The 26,811-nt window shown below is 36.5% G+C and overlaps 1 protein-coding gene across 2 annotated transcripts in view; it reads left to right on the plus strand.

Annotated features, from left to right (window-relative positions):
• Positions 1 to 26,811, plus strand: part of LOC123525102 (uncharacterized) — a 103,861-nt gene that overhangs the window by 48,364 nt on the left and 28,686 nt on the right. The window contains exons 1-9 of one of the 2 annotated variants that reach the window (XM_045303851.2): positions 160 to 335; positions 5,395 to 5,544; positions 6,939 to 7,136; positions 7,571 to 7,828; positions 17,902 to 17,994; positions 18,752 to 21,331; positions 22,691 to 22,799; positions 23,853 to 23,944; positions 25,288 to 25,499. In XM_045303851.2, coding sequence (XP_045159786.1) covers positions 245 to 335; positions 5,395 to 5,544; positions 6,939 to 7,136; positions 7,571 to 7,828; positions 17,902 to 17,994; positions 18,752 to 21,331; positions 22,691 to 22,799; positions 23,853 to 23,944; positions 25,288 to 25,499 — 3,783 coding nt within the window. In that variant the 5' untranslated portion in view covers positions 160 to 244. Of the gene's footprint in view, positions 1 to 159; positions 336 to 5,394; positions 5,545 to 6,938; positions 7,137 to 7,570; positions 7,829 to 17,901; positions 17,995 to 18,751; positions 21,332 to 22,690; positions 22,800 to 23,852; positions 23,945 to 25,287; positions 25,500 to 26,811 lie in introns of those variants that run through there. The other variant, XM_045303852.2, reaches the window with a different exon arrangement.

Raw genomic sequence — 26,811 nt, forward strand, 5'->3', positions numbered from 1 at the left:
ATGACTGTGTAACCAGTAACCATTCGTAATTATATTAGCCTTCCGTCCGTAAGTTTCCGGTGGTTTCCGTACAATCGGAATCGGGTATTTCCGTGGTTTGGGCCGGGCCGGGTTGGGCCGGGTTTTATTAATAACCTACCCAAAATGCAAGGGAAGTTACTCTAAAAACAGAGGAAGCAGGAAGTTCATTGGAAGCTGAAAGCAAAAGAGAATTTTAATCGATAATGCACAAAAAGACCATGAAATGATGACTAAGTTTAGGAAAAGAATGAAACTCTTAATTAGAGTTGAAATGTTGTACATTTTATTTGCTCTGTATTTCAACAGCTTTACAGGTAACGAAACCCGATAGTGTTGCGACTTCGATACAAATGTCTTTTTTAGATGTTTATTACTAGAAATGAGTAGAATAGAGCTGTGCTCAACTAAGTCCAAATAATAAGAAGTTTCGGGACAGCGTGATAACTTTTGACTGTCACTGTCTCCGTCACATCCAACTTATTCTGCATATTTCTGTTAGGAAATCCCCAATATTAAAATCCGTTTCCCATGTTTTCTGGTATACTGTCCATCTGTATTGTCGCGGCACATGACATTTGACTTAACAGCATTAAACAAGGAACAACACAGCAGAGTATTTCTAAAATCTTTCATGTCATATGCATCAATCGCTGTGAGAAAATGAATCGGAATCAGATATCATTCAAGAAGCAATACTTGAATATTCTGCTTCAAACCACAGTAGTCAGCCATTGTCATCATGTGACATCACATCACTAATTTCGCGGTATAAGTCAAAAACTGTGGCAATCAATCTATCATAGGTCAAAGAACACTAAATATTATTCAAACATTAAAAAGCTGTCTAAGTTAAACTATAAACAGGAACACTCAAAGTCATTAAACGAGTGTATATCAAAATCCCCTTGATCAAAATCCCCTCCACTGAAAAATGACTGGGTGTTACAAAATCCCCTTCATGCTTTTGCAGGGGGTATCATAATCCCCTCTGTGATTTTCATTACAGATATATAGATATCAGTGCTCCAAATTATATTATGTTTGCTAAAGGCATTGTATTTACGTGTTTTATGCAATAGACTTATAAATTGTATATAGATGTATTTGAACTTAATGAAATAAATAAAAATCACAGAGGGGATTATGATACCCCCTGCAAAAGTATGAAGGAGATTTTGTAACACCCTGTCATTTTTCAGCGAAGGGGATTTTGATCAAGGGGATTTTGATTGTCTCCCTCATTGAACACCAAATTAAACGTTTTATCATGTTTATATGAACTGTTACCAGGGCATCCGCTGCCTATCGCATTTGGAGCCACTGGCTCAAATTTTGACTAAAGTGGCTCCAAAAAGCCTTGAGTGGCGAAAAATTATGGCTCCACATATATTTTCATTTTTCCCCACGTTGTTATTGTATATTTGATCCGGAAGCGTGGTTCCCGTTTCGCGCCTCTCGGATATTCCCTCGGGTAGGTAAAACCGATAGCAAGTAATCAGCTGACGCATGTTTTGACAGGTGTGTATATTACATAATGTTGTGACATGTGCGAGTTAACTGGAGCGGGGGAGACGGTTGCGATCAATTATTAAAGAAAGCACGTTTTCAATGGAAATGTTTGAAGTATCCGCAGATGTTTATTTTAACTGATCCAATTATCGATGACCAAACCATTTTTATTGATCAATGAATGGCGACCAATTTGTTTTGAATGGCTGTTTTCCATGCTGATTTCCCGACGATTTTTTCGGTTCTTTGTATGAGATTCACTTAATCAGATAATATTTATGGTAATTGCGATAATTATCCGACATTCTTAAATAATTTCAAACTTTTCTTTCAATTTCCGCCGTATTTTGTAATTTTAGCATGACACCTCGTGTCAGTTTTGTTGTTCACAGTTTGATCTTGGTTGGAGTTGATACTCGATATTCAATTACTTAGTATCGTAATATCTATGATTTTTATATTTCTTTCAGCAAAATAATGTTAAATTTACATGAAATTAAAATTGTATAAGGAAAAAATCAACAACAAACAAACACCCGATCTTTTACGGAATGTAACGTTAATCTGAAATTTTAGCATAGACAGTTAGCGCGGAGAGTAGTTTCCCTTTACCAAAATGGCGAAAATCGTAAATAAATTATTTTGAAGTTGAAAAATTGTGTATACCTGTGACTACTACGCCCTCACGTTTCGGGGGTTGTCCCGGAGGTCATAAATCTGCACATTTTACATGAGTATCAACGGTATGTTCAGTAATATTATGAGCCAAAGGCTCAGGGTGAGCAATTAGGATCACTCACAGTCCGGCGTCCGTTGTCCGTAAACTTTTTACTTCAAACGACATCTCCTCATAAACCGCTAGGCAAATTTCATCCAAACTTCACAGGAATGTTCCTCGGGTAAAGCTCTACAAAAATTGTTCAAAGAATTGAATTCCATGCAGAACTCTGGTTGCCATTGCAACCGAAAGGACAAACTTTAAAAATCTTCTTCTCAAAAACCAGAAGCCCTAGAGCTTAGATATTTGGTGTGAAGCATTGCCTAGTGGATCTCTACCAAGTTTGTTCAAATCATGACCCCCGGGGTCAAAATTGACCCCGCCCCAGGGGTCACTTGATTTTACATAGAAAAATCTTAAAAAATCTTCTTCTCGAAAATCAGAAGCCCTAGACCTTAGATATTTGACAGGTAGCATTGCCTAGTGGACCTCTACTAAAGTTGTTCAAATCATGACCCCGGGGTCAAAATTGACCCCGCCCCAGGGGTCAGTAAGTAAGTAAGTAAGTAAAGACTTTATTTAATGAGGCTACACATTTGGTTTCCCAATCTTCCATGTGGGCCTCAGCATATATACATATAAACAACAGAGCATTACACAAAGTTACAATACAAAACAATTAAGAATGGTACATCAATAAAAGTTTTGTACAAACTGAATAAGAAATGTGGCATTGTTAACATAATTAAAAGATTGTCATACTCAAATCAGAGCTCCAGATAAGCTTTTGGTGCAATTGGGTATTTACCCATCACTTTTTGTCTGAATTGGGTATTGGAAATTTGAATTGGGTAAAAATAATATCATTACCCAGCCTTTTCAGAAGTAATTGGGTATTTGCTAAAACCAATTGGGTATTTTACCAATCTCGCACTAACAATGGAGTATTTTTTTGCTTACAGTATACATGGTATATATCATTAAACAGGACTGACTAAGTACATGTATTTTAATGGCGCCCTTCAATGTTTAATACAAAAATGTATTTATAATTGTAATGAATGTTTCATACTGTTGTTTTCTTTTTCCCTTTTAATGCAGTCTGAGATCAGTTCATCCACAATATCCCGAACGATGTGGTCACCGCAATATGCATTCTCCCAAAAGATGTCATCCAGTATTGGTGACACTACATCGTCACAAACAGATAACTGTCATTATTGAACAGCAAAATATCCCACTAATTTGTTTGTTTGTGCTGCAACAATGTTTTTTCCTGCAACCTCTTTACATTTTATCGGCGTAAAATTGTTTACAAAGCGTCCAAATAACACCGATCAGCCGACTGAATGGTCCTGTTATTTTTCCGATAAATTGCAACCTGTTCTGCAGTAACGTATAACCAGTCAGTCAAATCTAGCATTAAAGTCTCGTACCCGCTCTAGGTTTAAGGAAAATGCGATACGCAAGCTATTTTTTACGAATTGGGTATTAGGAATTTTAATTGCGTTTCAGTACGCACACTGTATGAATTCAATTGGGTTTTCTGCAATTTTAATTGTGTAAATATGCAAATATGCAGCTTATCTGGAGTTCTGTCAAATAATTAATATCAAGTTTAACACAAGGGGTCACTTGATTTTACATATGAAAATCTTCAAAAAATTTCTAAAAATAAACCAGAAGGCCTAGAGCTTAGATATTTCACATGTAGCATTGCCTAGTGGACCTCTACAACATTTGTTCAAATCATGACCCCCAGGGTCAAAATTGACCCCGGCCCTGGGGTCCTTGATTTTACATAGGAAAATCTTAAAAAATCTTCTTCTCAAAAGCAGAAGCCCTAGAGCTTAGATATATGACATGTAGCATTGCCTAGTGGATTTCTACTAAAGTTGTTCAAATCATGACCCCGGGGTCAAAATTGACCCCGCCCTAGGGGTCACTTGATTTTACATATGAAAATCTTAAAAAAATTTCTTAAAATAAACCAGAAGGCCTAGAGCTTAGATATTTCACATGTAGCATTGCCTAGTGGACCTCTACAACATTTCTTCAAGGGATGACCCACAGGGTCAAAATTGACCCCGCCCCAGGGGTCACTTGATTTTACATAGGAAAATCTTCAAAAATTTTCTAAAAATAAACCAGAAGGCCTAGGTCTGAGATATTTGACCTGTAGCATTGCCTAGTAGACTTCTACAAAATTTCTTCAAATCATGAACCCCGGCATCAAATTGGCCCCGCCCCATGCGGTTACTTGATTGTACATAGAAAAATCTTCAAAATTTTCTAAAAATAAACCAGAAGGCCTAGAGCTTAGATATTTGACATGTAGCATTGCCTAGTGGACCTCTACAAAATTTGTTCAAATCTTGACCCCCCACTGGCCCCCAGGGTCAAATTGACCCAGCCCCAGGGGTTACTTGATTGTACATAGGGAAATCTTCATAAATTTGTTTAAAATAAACCAGAAGGCTTAGATCTTAGATATATTCGATATGTAACATATTGCCTATTAGACTTCTACAAACTTTGTTCAAGTCATGACCCCTGGGGTAAAATTGGCCCCGCCCCAGGGGTTACTTGATTGTATATCGGAAAATTTTCCAAAACTTTTCTAAAAATCATCAGTTCGACATTTGAAACATGTAGCTCATATTACTCTGGTGAGCGATCCAGGGTCATCATGACCCTCTTGTTATAATTGACAGTACGGAGAAACCAAGACCACTTTTCTGTGGCACAAAATAAATGTTACTTTCAAATTTTAGGTGTATTTTAAGGTATCTCTACCTGTTAAGGAGTTTTTTTGTGGATTTAGAAAAACAAAAGAATTACAATAATTACTACACAACCACAGAATTAAAATTCCATTTGCAAATACAGGTGCTTAGTGTAAAGAAATTTGTTATAATGGGCGTATATTATGACATTTTGTCACTCTTGTTTGAGAATATTTTCAGTATCCAGTCATATGGGACAGTATGGTAAAACACGTATTTGACTAGTAGAATGTTGGTAAAGATGTTGTTCATTTATCAAATATTTTTCTTTGGTAAGGAAATATACTATAAAACCTTAAAAACAGTATAACATAATCATATTACTGAATGGTGACATTGAGAATGGTTCTTGTGTTACAGGTGTGGATGGCCAGGATCAGTGTGAAGCAGGGAAGTTTGGAGTTAACTGTTCCCTTGTATGTCACTGTGTGGCTGCTGAAACATGCACTAGTGATGGCAAATGTACCTGTAGTCAACTATGGGATGGACCCACCTGTCAGGTGGAGTTAGGTAGGTTAAAATATCATTTTGTAACTGAACTTTGCCATCTATAGCACACTAATCACTGATATATGCATATTGAAGTTACTGTAGGTTATAACACTGCTTATTATCTTATGATATGTATTTAATAATACCATACTGTGAAATGATTATTTGTTTGGTTTTAATATTTATGCACCTACAGCTTCATTTGAAAATAAACCCGAAGTAATAAATTGATTTGATGGAGTTTCATTGATAGCATTCTTTCTTAAATCTATGTATGTCCTGTGAGTTAGTAGCCTTGATCCAACAACGAAATTGTATGTCATTCAATGACATAAAAAAAAATTCAGGGTATCTCTGACTTTATGTAGGCCTTCATCTTTATTTATGAGGGAAAAAAATTCTATGTTTAATGAAATCTAAAATTTCAAATACTGATGTGTTGTATGAAATTTATAACATAATATTTATATATTCCCGCTAGAAATTAAAAAATAATGAATTGATGTTCCTGAAAAATACAGCCTTACCAAATTTTATGATGGAAAATTCTTATCTCTAAATAGTAGATGGCATTTTTTTATGTCCCCACTTTGAAGGGGGGCATATAGATTTGCTCTTGTCCGTCTGTCCGTCCGCCCTCCATCCATCCGTCCTTCCAAGAATGTTGTGTCGCGCCTAGCTCAAAAAGTATTTGATGTAGAGTCACAAAACTTTACAGAAATGTTGGTCAGCATGTGTAGTTGTGCACCTGGGGGTCTTGCTTCCGGATTCATTCAGTCATGTAGGAGTTATGGCCCCTGACTTTGTAAAAATTGGTCATTTTAATGTTGTGTCATGCCTAGCTCCAAAAGTATTTGATGTAGAGTCACAAAACTTTACAGGAATGTTGGGCAGCATGTGTAGTTGTGCACCTGGGGTTTCGCGTCCGGATTCATTCAGTTGTGTAGGAGTTATGGCCCCAGACTTAATAAAAAATTGGTCATTTTAATGTTGTGTCGCGCTTAGCTGCAAAAGTATTTGACCTAGAGTCACCAAAGTTTACAGGAATGTTGGTCAGCATGTGCAGTTGTGCACCTGGGGTTTCGCGTCCGGTTTCATTCAGTCGTGTAGGAGTTATGACCCCTGACTTAGTTAAAAATTGGTCATTTTAATGTTGTGTTCATGCGTAGCTCCAAAAGTATTTGACCTAGAGTCACCAAAGTTTACAGAAATGTTGGTCAGCATGTGCAGTTTTGTGTCCGGATTCATTCAGTATTGTAGGAGTTATGACCCCTGACCTAGGAAAAAATTGTCATTTTAATGTTTTGTCACGCATATTGTTTTCCCGAAGTTGATCTGTGTCCTTTGTCATGTAGTGGGGGCATTTGTGTCCCATAGACACATTTCTAGTTGGTTTTTTTTTTTTTTTTCAGAAAATATTGCTTTGAAAATGATAACAGAGCAAGGTCCATCTACAAAGAGAGACAGAAATAGTAGTTATGCAGTTGATGGTAATAGAACTAGCAGTTCCTGGGCGCAGAACACTAATGAGACAGGTATAGCTTGGTGGTCTCTTGACCTTGGGAAGGAAAGCAGTATTCACAAGATTGTGCTGAATTTCAATGACCCAGGTATGTTGAAATTTTTTCAATGGCAACTTGTTGTTTGGCCTTAGTCTTAAAGTTTAAAAGGTTTAAGCAGCTGCATTTAGTTTGAATTTCATTCCATAAAAGATTTTAAGGTGTAACGAAATAACGTCTCCTGTAAATGACAACATGATACGTTATGTTTTTAGGTAAACATATCCATGAGACTCAGTGTGGATGGGGAGGAAAAGGAGCAATTTTGTTGCAGGCTGATTGACTTATAAATAACTAAAATATACTCTTATACATGTATTTGTATTGTGAATGTGGGTATTTAATTCTGAACCTAGTTGTAATTAATTAGAAAGTCAGCTTTAACATAGAAAGTAGGAATTTGCATAGATACATAAAAATCTCTTTTGAAAAAACTCAAGTTGTGAAACTAACTGTTGTATGTAATAATAAATTATGTATTACAGATCCAGAGGATAGTAGTGTTGAAAAGCGACGACCTGGTTGGAGTTTGGTGTTGTCAAACACAAGCACAAATGACATGGCAGATGGCAAACTGTGTTATAAAGATACCTCAGTTGTTCAAGCAGACCCTGTTGTGATGCTGTCAAACTGTTCTTCATTAGCCAGATACATTAAACTTTATAATACACGGCAAGGGCAAAATTCATGGTCGCGACTTCCAAATCTAGAACTTTCTGAAGTTCAGGTTTTATCTGAAAAAGGTGAGTGTTCATGTTTATGCGACATTTTATTGTCCCCATTGCTTTTCCTTTGTTAGTGTGTGTTTCTGGGAAGGAAAAAAAGCAATGCTGCACTATCAAACTTCTTTTATGTGATTTTGAAATCATTTATTTTCTTTGTCATAAAAATTTGATGTTAATGGCTAACAGATTGTTATAAACCTGTTACAGAGTATTGTGGGGGCTAAATTGGAGTAATACATTTCTGTCCATCCATATAGTGTCCTGTTACAAAGTGTATAGGAGGCTAAATTGGATTAATACATGTCTGTCCATCCATCATGTTTGCTTCATATCTTCTTCTCTGCTGGAAAGACTTTCATAAACCTAACATCAGTTGTTAATCTCATGAAGACAACATGCGGAGTGCAAAACTCAGATCACTAGTTCCAAGGTCAAGGTCACACTTTGGAGTCAAAGGTTATAGTGTCCACTCCATGTTATCTAAACATCTTGTAACATTGTAATAAAACTAACATCAGTTGTTTACCTTACCACGATGATGTGCAAAGTGCACAGCCCTGTCATTAGGTCCAGGGTCATGGTCACACTTGAAGCTAAAATGTCAAATAACTTAAATTTGTGTTGGCTCCATATCTTCTTAACTGCTTTTCATATAAGTAGCATCAGTTATTTCATCTTAGACAATTTGCACAGTGCACAACCAAGGTCATTAGGCCCAAGGTCAAGTCACATTAAAAGGTGAAGTAGCTTAACCTTGTAACCATTCCATATTGTCTAAACCGCTTTGATAGAGATTTTCATAAAACTTGACAATGTATCAGTTGTTTACCTCATCAAGACAACTTGTAGAGCAGATGACCATGTCACTAAGTTCAAGGTTATACTTAGAGTTCAGATCAAATACTAGTAGCAGAATTATGTGTCACATCAATTTCTTCAAAGCCACTGGAATGAATTTCATAAATTTGGCATCAATTATTGACCTCATCCATAAGACACACCGAGTTCACAACACAGGTCTTTAGGCCTAAGATCAATGTCACACTTAGCAGTTAAAAATCAGAAAGTTTAGATTTATGTTTGCCCCATATCTTTTTAACCACTGGAATGTTTTTCTAAAAACTAGTATCAGTTTTTTAATATCATCAGCAAGGACTGCAGAGTGTACAACCCAAATCACATGTCCAAGGTCTAGGTCACACTTGAAGTTCAAAGGTCATAATGACAACATTTTACATTCCTTGTATCAAAGCAGTGTTTGGGTGGTATTAGTTGCATTTAGTGATAGCTCTAGTTTGACATAGAGTCTTGAAACTATTTGAATGTGGTTCACCGTGTGAAGTTGTGCACTTGGGGTTGTTTGGATATTGGTCTATGATACCAGAGATTTTGCTTTTGATTGAGTCAAAAATACGCATAAATGGCCTTAAAATTTGGGTTATATTTGTATCCAAAAGCATTTTACCTTGAACCATCAACATTATGGAAGTGGTATTGAGCATGCGAAGTAGTATACTTAGACTTTTGTTTCATGATTTCTTCTAGTAACAGCAGTGTTATGGCACTTGAATAAGTATTTTCAAACTTTGTTGTTAGAAAAGTATATGACTTAGAGACAGGAAATCTTGCTTAGATGTTAATTAATAAATGAAGTTGTGCATCTGCATTTTCATTTTGCTATTGCTGTGTTTTCAAACTCGGGTGTTGAAGTGCTCCAAAAGTATAATGACCTAGAGACATAAAACTTTGCAGGGTTATGCCACATGCGCAGTTAGGAAATAGGGTTTAAAGATATCCACTGTTCATCTTTCACCAAAATATTTTATCTTTTATGTTTGAATCAAATACATATCAAAAAAATTTATGCCAGCATCTACTGATGCAGGAGGCATATAGTGATTGTCCTGTCCGTTCGTCCAATCGTCCATACGAGGTTAACCAAATGGGACCGTTTCGTCTAGCATCAATACCCCTTACTAGAATGACTTGATACTAATGCAGATGTAACCTGTGACCATTCCTCATCTTCAAACATCACCTGACATCAGTTTGACCTTGACCTCATTTTGGACTTAGGTTGCTTTATATGGGCCATCTCTTGGTTAACCAAATAGAACCGTTTCATCTAGCATCAATACTCCTTACAAGAATGAATTGATACTAATACAAATGTAAACTGTGATAATTTCTCATCTTCAAACATCACCTGACCTCAGTTTGACCTTGACCTCGACCTCGTTTTGGACTTAGGTGCAAAATCTATTGACAAGGATGCCACTGGGGGCATCAAGCGTTTATTGAACGCAGCTCCTTGTTTATATTTTCAAATGTGAAATTTGCGTCTAGCATACCTTTCATGTGGTTCTAGGACGATCTATGTATGAAAAGAATTGGAACCACTGCCTTACCCTTGCATGATCGTAAGAGGCGACTTACAGGGTCTTAACACTTGGTTTTGCTGTAACTCTGTTCTTCCAGCAGGTGTGCAAATTTTGATTCCATTCCTCATGTTTTTATTTTGATGTAAATGAGATGTGAAACCAAAATTTGTAGTCCTGTTTGGCGCCATATAACATATACTGTGTTGGTGCGCTGTAAAACCAAAATAAATAAATAAATTTCAAGGCACTGACATTCAGATCATACAACACCAAAAAAAGGAAATTTTTATATATCAGTTATTGCTATATTTCTGAAGTGGGCTTTGAAACTTAGTAACTGACAGATTTTATGTTATGGAAACATGTAAGAATAAGTTGTTTTTACCAATTTTTCCATTCAAAATTGTAAAGCGTTTGTAACTGGGTACCGGAGGTAAACTTTCTTTATATTTAACAAGCGTTAAGTACCTATTCCTCCTTGGTCAGAAATACTAGAATGATTTTATTGCTGAGGAGACCAGGGCTTGGTTCCTGACACAGGCATGCTTTTTTTATATTAAAAATTTTTATGATTGTTTGGAAACAAGATCAAAGATAATTTTTAGCCAAAATATGGAGGTCAGTACCTTTAAAGGTGGTCAGTATGATTTTGATGGATTTGTTCGAAAATAACAGCTGATCATTACAATCTTTCAAGTTTGTTGAACTTTAACACAAGTTAGATTTTCTGAAGAGGTATTTTTAGATTTGACTTTTCTATCCTGGTTTCTACACCACAAGGTATTTATTTAGCAGAAATATAAATTCAATGGAAATACAAGCTTGTTAAATTACTATCATTTCCCTTTTGCCCATCTTGGTTCATAGATAGAATGAAAATTTGTGAATTTTGATTTTTACAACTTGCCTTTTGGTTGAGATTGTTGAAATATATGAATATAAAATTTTTAGAAAAGGAATTTTAAAATTATGAATTATATTGAAATATGCACTTCTTTGTCAAAGCTGGGGAGAGGGTATTTGTAAATTTTAGAGAAATCAATAAAGGAGGGTTCTTACTATAAAATGGACTATTTTGTTCCTTGAATTTTCTAATGGAATGTATGAAATGTAAAAAAGTTATTAAATGTTCCTTAAATGACCACCTTTAAAGTCAAGGTTGCTGCATTTAAAAATAGACTGTTACTATAAATTAAAAAAAAACACCCCTTCTCTCAGTGCCTTCAGTTTGGGTTGATAGATATTACTGAATTGAAGAAAAAGACTAATAGGTAGCTTTTAGAAACAAGAGGGTCATGATGACCCTGAACCCCTCACCTGAGTAATATGAGCCACATGTTTCAAATGGCTAACTGATGCTAATATATTAAGAAGGTAGGTCAGTAGGTCACATTCATGGTAAATGAAAGTCAGTTTTAATATCGGTGTGCAAAACTGTACATGTCATCCAAATTTCAAGGCTATATCTTAAAAAACAAGAAAATAGGTCAGTAGGTCAAGGTCACAGTCAAATGATCCCTAATCGCTTGAGGTCATCAGGTAATTATAATTAAAAAGTCTAGGAAATATGATCTGATAATTTTTTAAGTATTTTTTCCTTTTTTATGCGCCGTTTGAAAAACGAGACGTATTATGGGAATGCCCCTGGCGGGCGGGTGGGTGGGCGGGTGGCGTCCACAGACTTTGTCCGGAGCGTATCTTCTACATGCATGGAGGGATTTTGATGAAACTTGGCACATTTGTTCACCATCATGAGACGGAGTGTCATGCGCAAGAACCAGGTCCCTAGGTCTAAGGTCAAGGTCACACTTAGAGGTCAAAGGTCAAATTCAAGAATGACTTTGTCCGGAGCATATCTTCTTCATGCATGGAGGGATTTTGATGAAAATCGGCACAATTGTTCACCATCATGAGACGGAGTGTCATGCGCAAGGACCAGTCCCTAGGTCTAAGGTCAAGGTCACACTTAGAGGTCAAAGGATACAAGAATAAAAACTTTGTCCGGAGCATTTCTTCTTCATGCATGGAGGGATTTTGATATAACTTGGCACAAGTGTTCACCACCACGAGGCAGAGTGTCATGCGCAAGAACCAGGTCCCTAGGTCTAAGGTCAAGGTCACACTTAGAGGTCAAAGGATACAAGAATGAAAACCTTGTCCGGAGCATTTCTTCTTCATGCATAGAGGGATTTTGATATAACTTGGCACAAATGTTCACCACTATGAGACGGAGTGTCATGCGCATGAACCAGGTCCCTAGGTCTAAGGTCAAGGTCACACTTAGAGGCCAAAGGTCAGATACAAGAATGACTGTCCTAAGCATTTCTTCTTCATGCATGGAGGGATTTTGATGTAACTTGGCACAATTATACACCATCATGAGACGAAGTGTCATGCGCAGTTCCCTTCTTTAGAATTACTTCCCTTTGTTGTTACTATAAATAGCTTATATTGTAACTTTTTCATTACTAGTCATAGGGAAAAATCGAGACCACTTTTCTGTAGTACAACATGCATGCTACATCCAATTTTGAGGTGTATTTTGACCAATCTCTACCTGGTAAAGAATTTTGTGTGGACTTAAATTTTTTTTTTTTTTTTTTTTTTAAGATTAACTTCCCTTAGTTGTTACTATGAATAACTTATATTGGAACTTTTTTATAATTGACCATAGGGAAAAACCAAGACCACTTTTCTGTGGTACAACATAGATGTTACTTTCCAATTTTAGATGTATTTTAAGGTATCTCTACCTGGTAAGGAGTTTTTTTGTGGACTTAGAAAAACAAAAGACTTACAGTGATTACTAAACAACCACAAAATTAAAATTCCATTTGCAAATACAGGTGCTAGAGTAAAGAAATTTGCTGTGACGGGCGTATATTGTGACATTCTGGCACTCTTGTTAACTCATAACTATAACAAGTGACCCGGGGCGCGGCACCTTTTCACGCCAGGGGCACAATTTGAATGAACTTGTTAGAGATCCATTAGGCAATGCTACATACCAAATATCAAAGACCAGGCCTTGAACTTTCAGACAAGAAGATCTTTTTTTTTCCTATATAAATCTATGTTAAACTTGGTACTTCAAGGGCAGGGCCTCTTTTCACCCTAGGGACATAATTTGAACATTTTTGGTAGAGAAACACTAGGAAAGGCAACATACTTAATATCAAAAGCCTAGGTCTTGCAGTTTAAGGTTAGAAGATTTTTTAAGTTTTTTTCCTGTATAAGTCTATGTAAAACTTGAGACCCCCCCCCCCCCCCCCCACCCAGGGCAGGGCCTCTTTTCATCCCAGGGGCATAATTTGAATAATTTTGGTAGAGCACCACAAGGCAATGCTACATACAAAATATCAAAGGCCCAGGTCCTGTGGTTTTAGACCAGAAGATTTTTAAAGTTTTTTTTACTATGTAAGTCTATGTTAAACTTGTGACCCCCGTGGGGGGGTCCTCTTTTCACCCCAGGGGAACAATTTGAACAATCTTGATAGAGGACCATAAGATGATCTCACATGCCAAATATCAAGGCTCTATGCCTTACAGCTTTGGACAAGAAGATTTTTAAAGGTTTTCCTTTTGGTTGCCATGGCAACCAGAGTTCTGCATGGAATTTAACAGTTTTGAAAGGGGACCACCCAAGGATCATTCCTGTGAAGTTTGGTATAATTCTGCTAAGTGCTTTTCAAGAAGAAGATTTTTCTAGAAAATATTGATGGACGGACGGCGGACATTGAGCAGTCACAAAAGCTCACCAAGAACATTAAGATTGCATATTGGACCCAAAAGGCTAAGGCAAAAGTCACCATTACTAAATTTTGCCATAGACTTTCCCAATTTAACCCTCTGTGGCAAGAAGTCACGCGGGAGTTAAATATTAGTAAAGAATAGCTAACCGCCTAAATCTAACGCAGTTCTATTCGAGGAAAGACAGAACGACAGACTTCTAGGACTTGAGGACACAAACTCAACTTACTATTTTACTGTTGTTTGATAACACAACACAAGTATGGTTTACAATCACAATATGTATTATTTCATTTCATTTATTTTCATTCAACATTCAGTTCAGCATTCATTTCAGAACATATAAACATTCATAAATGCAATTCTTATATATGATAAATATAGGGAGTATTCTTACTGGCCGGGCCGCGGGAGCCGGTCTGTCACTGTATGCACCTAGGGATGCGTTACTTCCCTAACATTAGTTGATGATCAAGTACTTGTATAAAACAGATAAGCTACGAGCCTCACAATATTCAGAAGGAACCTCGAAAGGGGACAGGGCCAGGATGGATAATGACCGCTGACTAAGTTTGTACCTTTTATGTATAAAATACCTTTATCACCTCGCAGGCCTTTATCGTATTAATATACTTTTAATGTACAAACTAATTACTCCTTTATAAGCACTCTGGCTTCTTTCTTTTATGAGTAACCCTTTAGGTTAAACAGGAAATTTAACCTTACTAAACGCGCTTAAGGAGGGCTTTTATTAGAACGGGAACGGTAATATTAATATATACAGTGACAGACTGTAAATAATACAATGAAATTCTACCTGACGAAAAGAGCGGCTGCTATGGTCAAGGGGATGTCCAGAAGTGACTTACTGAGCTAATTTAAATATTTAGGACCAAATGAGCCAAAGTTCGGTGCCTACGAGCTAATTTGATTGGTCAAATTATGCTTAGAACGTTTTGGTTCACTATTGCTTGTTTGATTGGCTAAGGGTTGCAGGGTTACGCCAATATGGCAGCCTCCGTGACCGGAGACAAAATGGAAGACAAGGAGCAAAAATTCTAGGAATTTCGGCACTTATTTAAATATTAAGTAAACTACTTGGAGCCATGAATAGTTATTTGGCTGACATATAAACATGAATGAGCATTATTGATTACATGGATTACATGCAGGGAGAAAGAAATAGGGGAAAACTTTCACGGTAAATTTTTGGACTTAAAACAAGGCCGTTTCACCCTATCTATTTGAAGGGGCCTCTGTGGCCAAGTGCTTAAGGTCACTAACTTCAAATCATTGCCCTTCACTGGGATAGGTTCAAGCCTCACTTTGGAGGTTGAATTCTTCATGTGAGGAAGCCATCCAGCTGGGCTAACATACAGTATGTTGGTGGTAATACACAGATGCCAGCCCCTGATGAAATATGCATAGAGGGGTACCTGGAGTCTTCCTCCACCATCAAAGCTGGAAAGTTGCCATATGACCTTTAACCAAGATGATGTGACATTAAACCCAACAAAACAAATTATCTATAATGAATGTTCAATCTTGACCAAGTTGGTGTATGGATCCTTTTTGAAAGTACACATTTCGATGGAGATATTATTCTGTGGTAGGGAATATTTTGGGTCAAAAAACTCAGAAAAAAATATTTAAAGTTTATATAGTTTTGCATTGTTCACAAGTGACATATAGCCACGCACAGACAGAAAGAAGGGGGGGCGGAGTTTGGGATGGTTGTGTCACACACATCAAGCAAAAAGTCAAGCATGTTTTCATATTTCTTTTAACAACTGAAATTTCTTACAATGCTTTGAGCAATTTTCGATCAAATTCTAAATTGTCAAAAGTTTGATCCAACTGTGCCAGTACATTAAATGTACAACTGACATGTACTTTGTCTGTCTGGCCACTGATTGACTAGTGCATCATTTTTTAGCTCACCTGAGCCAAAGGCTCATGGTGAGCTTTTGTGACCGCTCAGTGTCCGGCGTCCGGCATCCGTCTGTCAGCATTTCCTAAAAAAATCTTCTTCTTGAAAACCACTAGGCAGAATTACACCAAACTTCACAGGAATGATCCTCGGGTGGCCCCCTTTCAAAATTGTTCAAAGAATTGAATTCCATGCAGAACTCATTAAAAATCTTCTTGTTCAAAACCACAGGGCCTAGGGCTTTGATATCTGGTGTGTAGCATCATCTAGTGGTCCTCTACCAAAATTGTTCAAATTATCCCCCTAGGGTCAAATATGGCCCCGCCCCGGGGGTCACATGGTTTATATAGACTTATATAGGGAAAACTTTGAAAATCTTCTTGTACAAAACCACATGGCCTAGTGCTTTGATATTTGGTATGTAGCATCATTTAGTGGTCTCCTACCAAGACTGTTCAAATTATCCCCTTAGGGTCAAATATGGCCCCGCCCGGGGGTCACATGGTTTATTTAGACTTATATAGAGAAAACTTTGAAAATCTTCTTGTACAAAACCACATGGCGTAGGGCTTTGCTATTTAGTATGTAGCATCATTTAGTGGTCCTCCACCAAGATTGTTCAAATTATCCCCCTAGGGTCAAATATGGCCCCGCCCCGGGGGTCCCAAGTTTTATATAGACTTATACAGGAAAAAAAGTTTAAAAATCTTCTTGACTGAAACCACAACACTTAGACTTTTGATATTTGGCTTGAAGCATTGTCTTATGGTCCTCAACCAAAATTGTTCAAATTGTACCCCTTGGGTGAAAAGAGGCCCTGCCCTGGGGGTCCCAAGTTTTATATAGACTTATATAGGAAAAAGCTTTAAAAATCTTCTTGTCTGAAACCATACGACCTAGGCTTTTGATATTTGGTATGATGCATTGTCTAGTAGTCCTCTACCAAAATTGTTCAAATTATGCCCCTGGGGTTAAAAGAGGCCCTGCCCTGGGGTCACTTAGTTATTATGTGAGTTATATAGAAAAAATACTTAAAAAATCATCTGATCCTATTTCCAAGACTGTTTAATTATAATTACCTGATGACCCCAAGTAATATGATGTCACTTGACTGTGACCTTGACCTACTGACCTACTTGAAACAGCCTTGAAATTTTGATGACATACACAGTTTTGCACACAAATCGTAAAACTGAATTTCATTGACCATGAATGTGACCTACTGACTTCTTAATATTTTATCATCATATTGACATTTGAAACATGTAGCTCATATTACTCAGGTGAGCAATCCAGGGTCATCATGACCCTCTTGTTATATAAATTTTAAACAAAAATTTCCAGTTGGAGCCTTCAGTAATTAATGAGTGTTAAAAAACATTACGATGAAAAGGAAGATTGCCAAAAATATTATTGTAAGTAATATAATGATAATTTAGAATTATGAAATGGGATATTTCTCTTCGAATATAAGGTTGCAGTGCATTCTCTAGGATGTAAATTTTCTGGCATGATATAAAAAATTAGCAGGAAAATGTTACATTTGCAAGTGTGAAATATTGGAATACAATTACATCGATAAGTGTGAAATATTGGAATACATACATCGATAATCAAGTATGAAATATTGGAATACTATGATACATCGATAATCAGACCATTGACCATAAGTCAGCATGTCAGTTTTGGAACATACACCTCGGAGCATAAACTAATCATGAGCAACTCTCTTGAAAGCATAAAAAAGTTATGGCTCCTAACTCTGGCACTAGTTGCTCAATTTTGTATGGTAGTTTTCTTTTTGAATTTTTTCCCAAACTAGGCTAGGGGTATGAGTTATCTTCCAAAAATCCTAACAAATCTTACATTTTTTGTGCATGCATCATTAGACAAGAAGTAACATGTCCAGTTTTATTCATTTCCACAAAAGCATTTAGAATATTGATATATGCCATTTCTTTCTTGCAATGCATAAATACCGGTGTCATATTTTACATTGAAGTGTATAAAATGTTGCCTTCTCTAACTAGGGTGCGTTGAAGGAACCTATGGTGACCTGTGTGAATACCAGTGTGGCCATTGTGATTCCAGATCCTGTGACAGAGTGGCTGGGGCTTGTTTTGGTAAGATCTCGTGTTTTGGATCAGTTGTGAAACTTTTCTTTGTCTGTGGACAGGTGATGAAGAACTTAAAACTCATCTAGTATACAAGTTCTTTTTGTCTTTATAAACTTCCATATTTCAGTTTCTTTCATAGATAGTTCATATTAGTTTCATGCTCTGATGAAAATATGAAATTCATGTAACCAAATAATTACTATTCCTCTTTCTCGTAATTCCGAGCTTTCTCATTGAATCAAGCCTTTGGAAAATTAGTACTTACAGCTATTAAATTTCCTGTTTTTAGATTTTATGCATGTTGTGGCAAACCATATGAAAGTTAAAAAGGACTAAAAAGAAAATTGTATTATTGACATTAAAATTAGAAATATACACAACAGATAATTCTGGCACAAAATTTGCTTATCTAAAATCAATATATAACCTTCTTATAGGAGTTAGTAACCACTTACTGTAAAATATTTTTGTCTGCAAACACAATTATATAGAAGGGCTCAGAATTACAAGAAAAGAGCATAGAAATACAGATAGGTAAAAAAAAAAATGGATAGATTAAAACCTATTCATCTAATTTCTAACTTTTTTCTTTACATTTCATTTTTTTTTGTATTTTATTAATTTTTAGTTTTTGCTTAAGCTGTGCTAATATAATCGTATATATGTGATCAGTGGTTGTTAGTTTCTGAATATCTAAGAAATATATTCATTTAGAAAATAGAAGAGTTTGAATAACTTTTGTTAACCTTACAATTTATCATAGGTCCATGTATCACTGGTTTCCATGGAGATGGTTGTAACTCATCATGTTCTGACAACTGTAAGGATCCAGGATGTGAAAAAGCAGATGGAAAATGTTTGGGAGACTGTGTTGTTGGTTTCCATGGAGATTTTTGCAACTCGTCATGTTCTGGTAACTGTAAGGATCATGGTTGTAAAAAGGATGATGGGACATGTTTGGGAGACTGTGATGTTGGTTTCCATGGAGATTTTTGTAACCTAACTTGTTCTAATCAGTGTAAGGATCCTGGTTGTGAAAAGGATGGCAAATGTGTTGGGGACTGTAACAATGGATACACTGGAAAGGCTTGCGATCAGAGATGTCCAAGTAACTGTGCTGAATCATATTGCTTGAAAACCGGTGGATGTTTTAGCTGCAAAGAAAATAAACTTTATACTGTCTACTGTAATGTTAGCTGTCCTGTTAACTGTAAAGGAGGATGTGACCAAAGCAATGGAAATTGTTTGGATGGATGTGTTGGGAAATTTTATGGGAAAAAGTGTGAATTACCATGCAGTAACTGTAAAAATGGGTGCCTAAAGGACACTGGCAACTGTTCAGTTGATGGTTGTGTAGTGGGTCACTATGGAAGCAAATGTGAAAATGAATGTGCTGAGGAATGTGTTAAAGGTGAAGGATGTGAAATGCTGTCTGGGAAATGTGGACGATGTGAAGACACAAACTATGGTGATTTTTGTGAGTTGGATTGTAATTCAAATTGTGTTGATGGTAAATGCTACAGAAATGGAACATGTACTGAAGGCTGCCAGGATAAGCGATACCATGGCAATATGTGTGATCAGAACTGTAGTATTGCTATAACCAACTGTGTACAGTGTGAGAAGCTTGCAGGGTCTGTGTCATGTATGAAATGTAGCAATGCTAAACATGGAGAACAATGTGAAAATAGTTGTCCCATAAACTGTGAGAAATGTGACAGTCAGACAAAGTGTACACATTGTTTGCCTGGATTTTCAGGTATTACATGTATGGATAAATGTGAAGTTAACAACTGTAAAAGATGTAATACATCAGGAAAATGTCAGACATGTGAAGATGGATATTTTGGTGAGAGCTGTGAGCATACATGTGCAGATAATTGTCAGGTATGTGTGGCTAAGACAGAAAATTCAAGCGAGTCCATTTGTGAAACATGTAAGAAAGGATATTTTTCATTTAGTAAAAATTGTATTGAATGCATTGGTAAGTGCATGGCATGTAGCCATATAACTGCCTGTACGGAATGTGAACCAGGATATTATGGGACACAATGCAGTAAGGCATGTCCTAAAAATTGTTTAGAATGTACGTCAGATGACACATGTACTAAGTGTAAAGATGGCTGGTCTGGGAAAAACAAGTGTCAGTGTAGTCACAATTGCTTGCGTGAAGGTGATTTAGATTCGTGGTGTGTTGCCAATGGAACTTGCGCTAAAGGCTGTATTAGTGGAAAATTTGGACCCAGATGCAGTGTTGATTGCCCAAAAAAAGAACGTTGCTTAGAATGTGACCAATACAGTGGAAAGTGCAAAACATGTGTCAGTGGTTTCTATGGTGGACTTAATCACTGTGACAAAAAGTGTGGGAACTGTTTGCCAGATGCTGCCGAGGAGGTTATATGTGATATAGGGAATGGAGAATGTATAAGTCCTTGTGTTGATGGGTATTTTGGTAATGATTGTAAACAAAATTGCAGCGAAAGTTGTTACACTCATGATATGGGTTCCAGAAAATGTGAGAAAACCACAGGGAACTGTGAAAAATGTAAATCTGGCTATTTTGGAAATAAGTGTGAACGTGAGTGCAGTAAAAATTGTCTCGATCCTAACACCAATACAAACAGCTGCGACAAAAGCACAGGGGAATGCAAGGCTTGTATAGCTGGATTTTATGGCAAGCAGTGTTCTGAAAATTGTAGTTTGAACTGTGAGTCATCTCTTGGTGTAAATGCCTGTGACAAAGATAGTGGAAAATGTCCAAGATGCAAGCAAAAGTATTATGGTGACTTCTGTGAGAAAGAATGTGGTGTACATTGTGAATCAGACTGTGAAAAGGAAACAGGGAGATGTGATGCATGTAAAAGTAAGCATTATGGTGACTACTGTGATTTGACATGCCCGCAGAACTGTGGGAGTGAACCATTTAGTAATCCTGGAAAAATAGTTTGTCAAAGAAGCACAGGGGAATGTCTACATTGCCAATTTGGTTTCTATGGAGAATCTTGTACCAAGCACTGTTCAGATACCTGCGGGAAAAGTTTGCTGACAGGAAATAAACCTCAGTGTAGTAAAGCAGACGGCACTTGTTTGAAATGTGATGCCGGCTTCTTTGGTGATTTCTGCGAAAAAGGATGTAGCAAGAATTGTGGGAAAGAGGAGGGAAAAAATGGGTCATGTGATCGGCATTCAGGGCATTGTAAGCTTGGATGCATGCCAGGCTGGTACAACAGCACATGTGAAAAAACATGTAACAGCACATGCAAAGACCACACATGTCACTGGAAAACAGCAGAATGTAGCCTAGGATGTGAAAATGAGTATGAAGGCATTTTCTGTGAAATAAGTAAGTCAAATGTTGTGGCTTTAACTCAGAATGACATTTTTATCTCTTTTATCATGCCAGTTCTAGAATAGTTTATTGTAATGTTTTCACCTTGTCTTCTTTACCAAAATTAGATTTAAATGTGTATCTGCTGTAAGAGCTAAACAAAGTTGACACTGAACAACATTTCATAATTATATAGCTATTATAAATGGCCAACAAGTTAAAATTAAGATGAATAGAGCAGACAGATCTGAATAAATACTTTGTATGTGGTAAAGACCACTTACATTTTTAGCTCATCTGATTTTTTGAAAAAAAATGATGAGTTATTGTCATCACTTGAGCGGTTGTCGGCGTCGGCGTCGGCGTTGCCTGGTTAAGTTTTATGTTTAGGTCAGCTTTTCTCCTAAACTATCAAAGCTATTGCTTTGAAACTTGGAATACTTGTTCACCATCATAAGCTGACCCTGTATAGCAAGAAACATAACTCCATCTTGCTTTTTGCAAGATTTATGGCCCCTTTTGTACTTAGAAAATATCAGATTTCTTGGTTAAGTTTTATGTTTAGGTCAACTTTTCTCCTAAACTATCAAAGCTATTGCTTTGAAACTTGGAATACTTGTTCACCATCATAAGCAGACCCTGTACGTCAAGAATCATAACTCCATCTTGCTTTTTGCAAGATTTATTGCCCCTTTTGGACTTAGAAAATCAGTTTTCTTGGTTAAGTTTTATGTTTAGGTCAGCTTTTCTCCTAAACTATCAAAGCTATTGCTTTAAAACTTGCAACACTTGTTAACCATCATAAGTTGACCCTGTATAGCAAGAAACATAACTCCGTCCTGCTTTTTGCAAGATTTATGGCCCCTTTTTGACTTAGAAAATATCAGATTTCTTGGTTAAGTTTTATGTTTAGGTCAACTTTTTCTCTTAAACTATCAAAGCTATTGCTTTGAAACTTGCAACACTTGTTCACCATCATAAGCTGACCCTGTACAGCAAGCAACATAACTCCATCCTGCTTTTTGCAATAATTATTGCCCCTTTTGGACTTAGAAAATCATTTTCTTGGTTGAGTATTATGTTTAAGTCAACTTTTCTCATAAACTATTAAAGCTATTGCTTTAAAACTTGCAACAGTTTTTCACCATCATAAGTGGACACTGTACATCAAGAAACATAACTCTATCCTGCTTTTTGCAAGAATGATGGCCCTTTTTAGACTTAGAAAATCATGGGTAGGACAATATTTCTATTACACAAAAAAAATCAGATGAGCGTCAGCACCCGCAAGGCGGTGCTCTTGTTTATGGTAGATGCAAGTTCTTCAAAATTCATTTTGCTCAAGTAAGATAAGAAGTCTTTTTACTATTGCAGAAAAAGTAGAAGATGCAACTTTGACCATTGTTATGGTTGTATTGGGACTTATTGTTGCCATAGCAGTTGTTTTCCTCATCGGATTTTTCTTGTTTAGAAGATACAACAGGTAATTGTTTATCTGTAACTGTCTTATTATCTTGACCAAATGCTGTGAAATTTAATTTCATTTAGATAATTTTTTTCTTCAAAATAGTTTTTTCTTTGAAACAAAAAGACCTGATTAATATGAATTTTATATGATCATTGGGATTTTATTTAATTGTAGATTGATTTATGATGTTGTGTCTTTAACAAATTACAGTAGTTACATAGTACTGAGTTTCATTTTAGTGCCTTTTAAGATTATAACTCTGACAACTTCATTATTTTCTGCTAAGATGTTTTCTATAACATTTAGAAACACCCAGATCAGTTGAAATTTCCCTCTTGTATTCATGAATTGACAAAATCTGTTTGACTGTATTATTTGTAACGGACAGTGTCATAATAAAATCTGTAAAAAGATCCTTTGCATAGAATGCAACCAAGCAGAATAAAAGCAGACTCGGTTTGACTGAGTCTGTTCATGAGAGGTAGTAAAGTGTGCAACACCTCTCAGGCCCCTAACATTGGCTTAAGTGGAACTCTATTACACTTCTTTTGAATTGACTCTAATAGTCTATGGTCCCAAAGGACCAGAAAATATAACAACACTGAATCCAAGTACGGGGAGACTTTTTACAGCTGCCACATGGCACTTAAAAATATAAAACTTGCTGGTTATTCCCGGAGTTGAAACAATAAATTGTATTTCTGGCAGTTACTTTGTTGACATTGCCCTTGTTTCATGACTTTGAGCCAAACGTTGAACCATAAGCCCCCATCAAGAAATAAACATTCCCTCCTACTTTATCTAAAAGTCGACCCACCCCCACCCCCACCCCCACTCTTCAAAGATCAAAAGAATAAGAATGATTTGAGACCGCAAATACGATCATTGATTATTTGTTGTCCAGGGATTATATTTAATGGCAGTGACATTATTGCATTAAATTTTTTTGTCATTTGACCATTTGCAATATTTTTCAGGAAAACAAACCCCTTCCCTCTTCTTAAAATGTTCAAAACTAAACAAAATATTATATGTATGTTTAAAACTTACAAAATTTGTTCATTTTAGGAAAGCTGGTATTAAGGCTGGTTCACAGATAAATGGGACAAGAATGAACAAACAGAATGGTAGATCTGAGGAAATAGGACTTGCAACAAATGGTATTTGTTTATTAGTATTTTTAATATAAGTGCAGTGGCAACTGCCTTGGTAGTCTAGTGGTAGAGAACCAGCTTTGATTGCTGGAAGTTATGGGGTTGATCCTTTGCATCATCTTACCAAAGACATAAAAAGTGGTATTAAATCTTCCTTATTTGATGCTCAGTATTATAAGGATAGTTCTAGGATGGACTGACCAGCCTGGTGTCAGACTGGGCCTATCATGTAACATGCCTATGAAGTGAGGCAGCACTATAAAACCAGGCATTGTGCTCACTGCTGCAAGTAGGTACCATTGTTTATATGACTGAATATTTGTTGCAAAAATACTCCAACCCAAACACTTATACATGAGAGCAATGATCATATTTGTTCCAGTATGTGACTCTTAGATAAGCCCTGCCCCTGTTGTTTGATTTACAAGTATGTAAACGAGCCTGTCAAGCATCTAAGGCCATATCATAAACTGAGAAATCATTTAATTTCTTAGGCATAACAACATGATGTGGTTTCGACAAATATAGCTATAAAGTTGAAATGGTAAAAAATATGAAAACTTTGCTTGTATATTTAGACTTAATTTCTAGGATTGACACAAACACAGTATTCATGAAAGTTAGCCCCTTATGAAGATTAACGTTTAGCCTGCTGGTGGAAAGTGATTTTGCCTTTGCGACCAGTCAGACAAAGACCAGCCTACACCTCAGGCACATGCAGGCTGATCATGATCTGCACTGTTCGCTATTCAGTCAGTAAATTTTTAGTGAACAACTCTTTTAAACAGTAAGTGGTACTGCCTAAACCTAATAATAATGGACCAGTCTATTTTAGAAATTTAGCAGGGTAAAAGTCAATGATTTCACGTTAATTGAAGGTATAATCAGCAACTTTTGAGGTGTTTGGATGCCCTTTTAGTACCATAGGTAGAATTAAAAAATGGGGGAAGCTGGAGAGCACACATCTGAGCCCAGTTGCTGCAAAGTAAGGTGGTGAAAAACATGCGTGTTAAAGGAAAAAATATATAGCATGATTGGACCAATGGATGTTGAGTAAAAATGACATAACCAGATTTTTTTTCTAGTAACACTGCAAGAAGAATTTTTTTAATAAAAAACTAATAAAATCCATCTACAATACAAGAAGTATTAATTTGCCAGCAATTGTTGAAAATACAGCTAACTGTTTGAACTTACGAGGAATATGGATTGATTTTTTTAATTCAGTTTTTTGCATCTGAGTGTATGAAAATGTTGTTAGTGACTTTTCATTACTGCTTTAATTTAATATAGCAGTTATTGCATTGTAAAGCTGTATTGATATTGAAATAAGCAATTGACATTTACAGGTAAAACAACATCATTTGTACGAAAGCAAGGCTCTCGTCATGCAGGTACAGATGAGGTTATAGAGGAGAATGAGTCATCCCCATTGTTGGTTGCCAATACCAACCAGTCTGAATACTACAACTCAAACACACAGATTCCTGTATCGATGTTTACAGAATATCTACAAAACATGAAGAGGGAAAGTCCAGACTGGTACAAACAGGAATTTCTTGTAAGTGTAGACTGGTACAAACAAAATTTCAGTGTATAGTTGTAAATATTGCCCAATACAAACCAGACTTTAGTAGAAGTAAACACTGGTACAATACGGTTATTATGTCCATGCCTTGATCTGCTATGTTGTATTTGGCTTGTATTATGTCTGTACCTTGATCTGCTATGTTGTATTTTGCTTGTATTATGTCCGTACCTTGATCTGCTATGTTGTATTTGGCTTGTATTATGTCCGTACCTTGATCTGCTATGTTGTATTTGGCTTGTATGAAGTCCATGCCTTGATCTGCTATGTTGTATTTGGCTTGTATTATGTCCGTACCTTGATCTGCAATGTTGTATTTGGCTTGTATGAAGTGCATGCCTTGATCTGCTATGTTGTATTTGGCTTGTATTATGTCTGTACCTTGATCTGCAATGTTGTATTTGGCTTGTATTATGTCTGTACCTTGATCTGTTATGTTGTATTTGGCTTGGATCCTACAAGGCACTTTGGCCGAGTATAAACTGGCCTGGCAAAATCCACAAGAGTTAAATGCCTAATTGTGGAGTATGGTACTGCTTCAAGACCATTTTGGTTTATACATTTACCTGTTTCTAGTATTATAGTAGCCAGACTATAATTTTAGGTAAATATGAGTGAAAGCACATTTGAAATGGTGAACGTACTGAGGCATAGAACATCAGACACCATCATTTCATCATTTCTGACATCGTATTAAAAGTCACAACTTTGGAATATTTTTCTGTATCCCATGTATTTGAAAACATGGTTTAGTATTAAGAATTCCTGTGACATCAGTATAGTGTAGCCTGATACATGCGAGATCTATCATAGTGTAGCACGTTCATCAGTATAGTAGCTGTACAGCGAGACTACTGTGACATCGTGTAGTGTAGCTGAAATACGACTTACGTGCATCAGTGTAGTGTAGCGATACTCAAGATTACTTTATCGTTGTGTATGTAGACGAGACTTACTGTGACATCAGTGTAGTGTAGCCTGATACATGCGAGACTTACTGTGACACTCAGTGTAGTGTAGCCTGATACATACAAGACTTACTGTGACATCAGTATAGTGTAGCCTGATACATGACGAGACTTACTGTGACATTATATAGTGTTAGTGTAGCTGATACATTCAAGACTCTGGATCATAGTTGCTGTAAGCAGACTTACTGTGAATCAGTATGTGCGATCAGACGGATTACTGTGTATGTAGTGTGCGATACATGCGAGACTTACTGTGACATCAGTATAGTGTGTGTGTAGCTGTACATACAGACTACTGTGAATCTATATTAGCC

This window comes from Mercenaria mercenaria, chromosome 3 (assembly GCF_021730395.1).
Source record: "Mercenaria mercenaria strain notata chromosome 3, MADL_Memer_1, whole genome shotgun sequence".
NCBI classification, from domain to species: domain Eukaryota; kingdom Metazoa; phylum Mollusca; class Bivalvia; order Venerida; family Veneridae; genus Mercenaria; species Mercenaria mercenaria.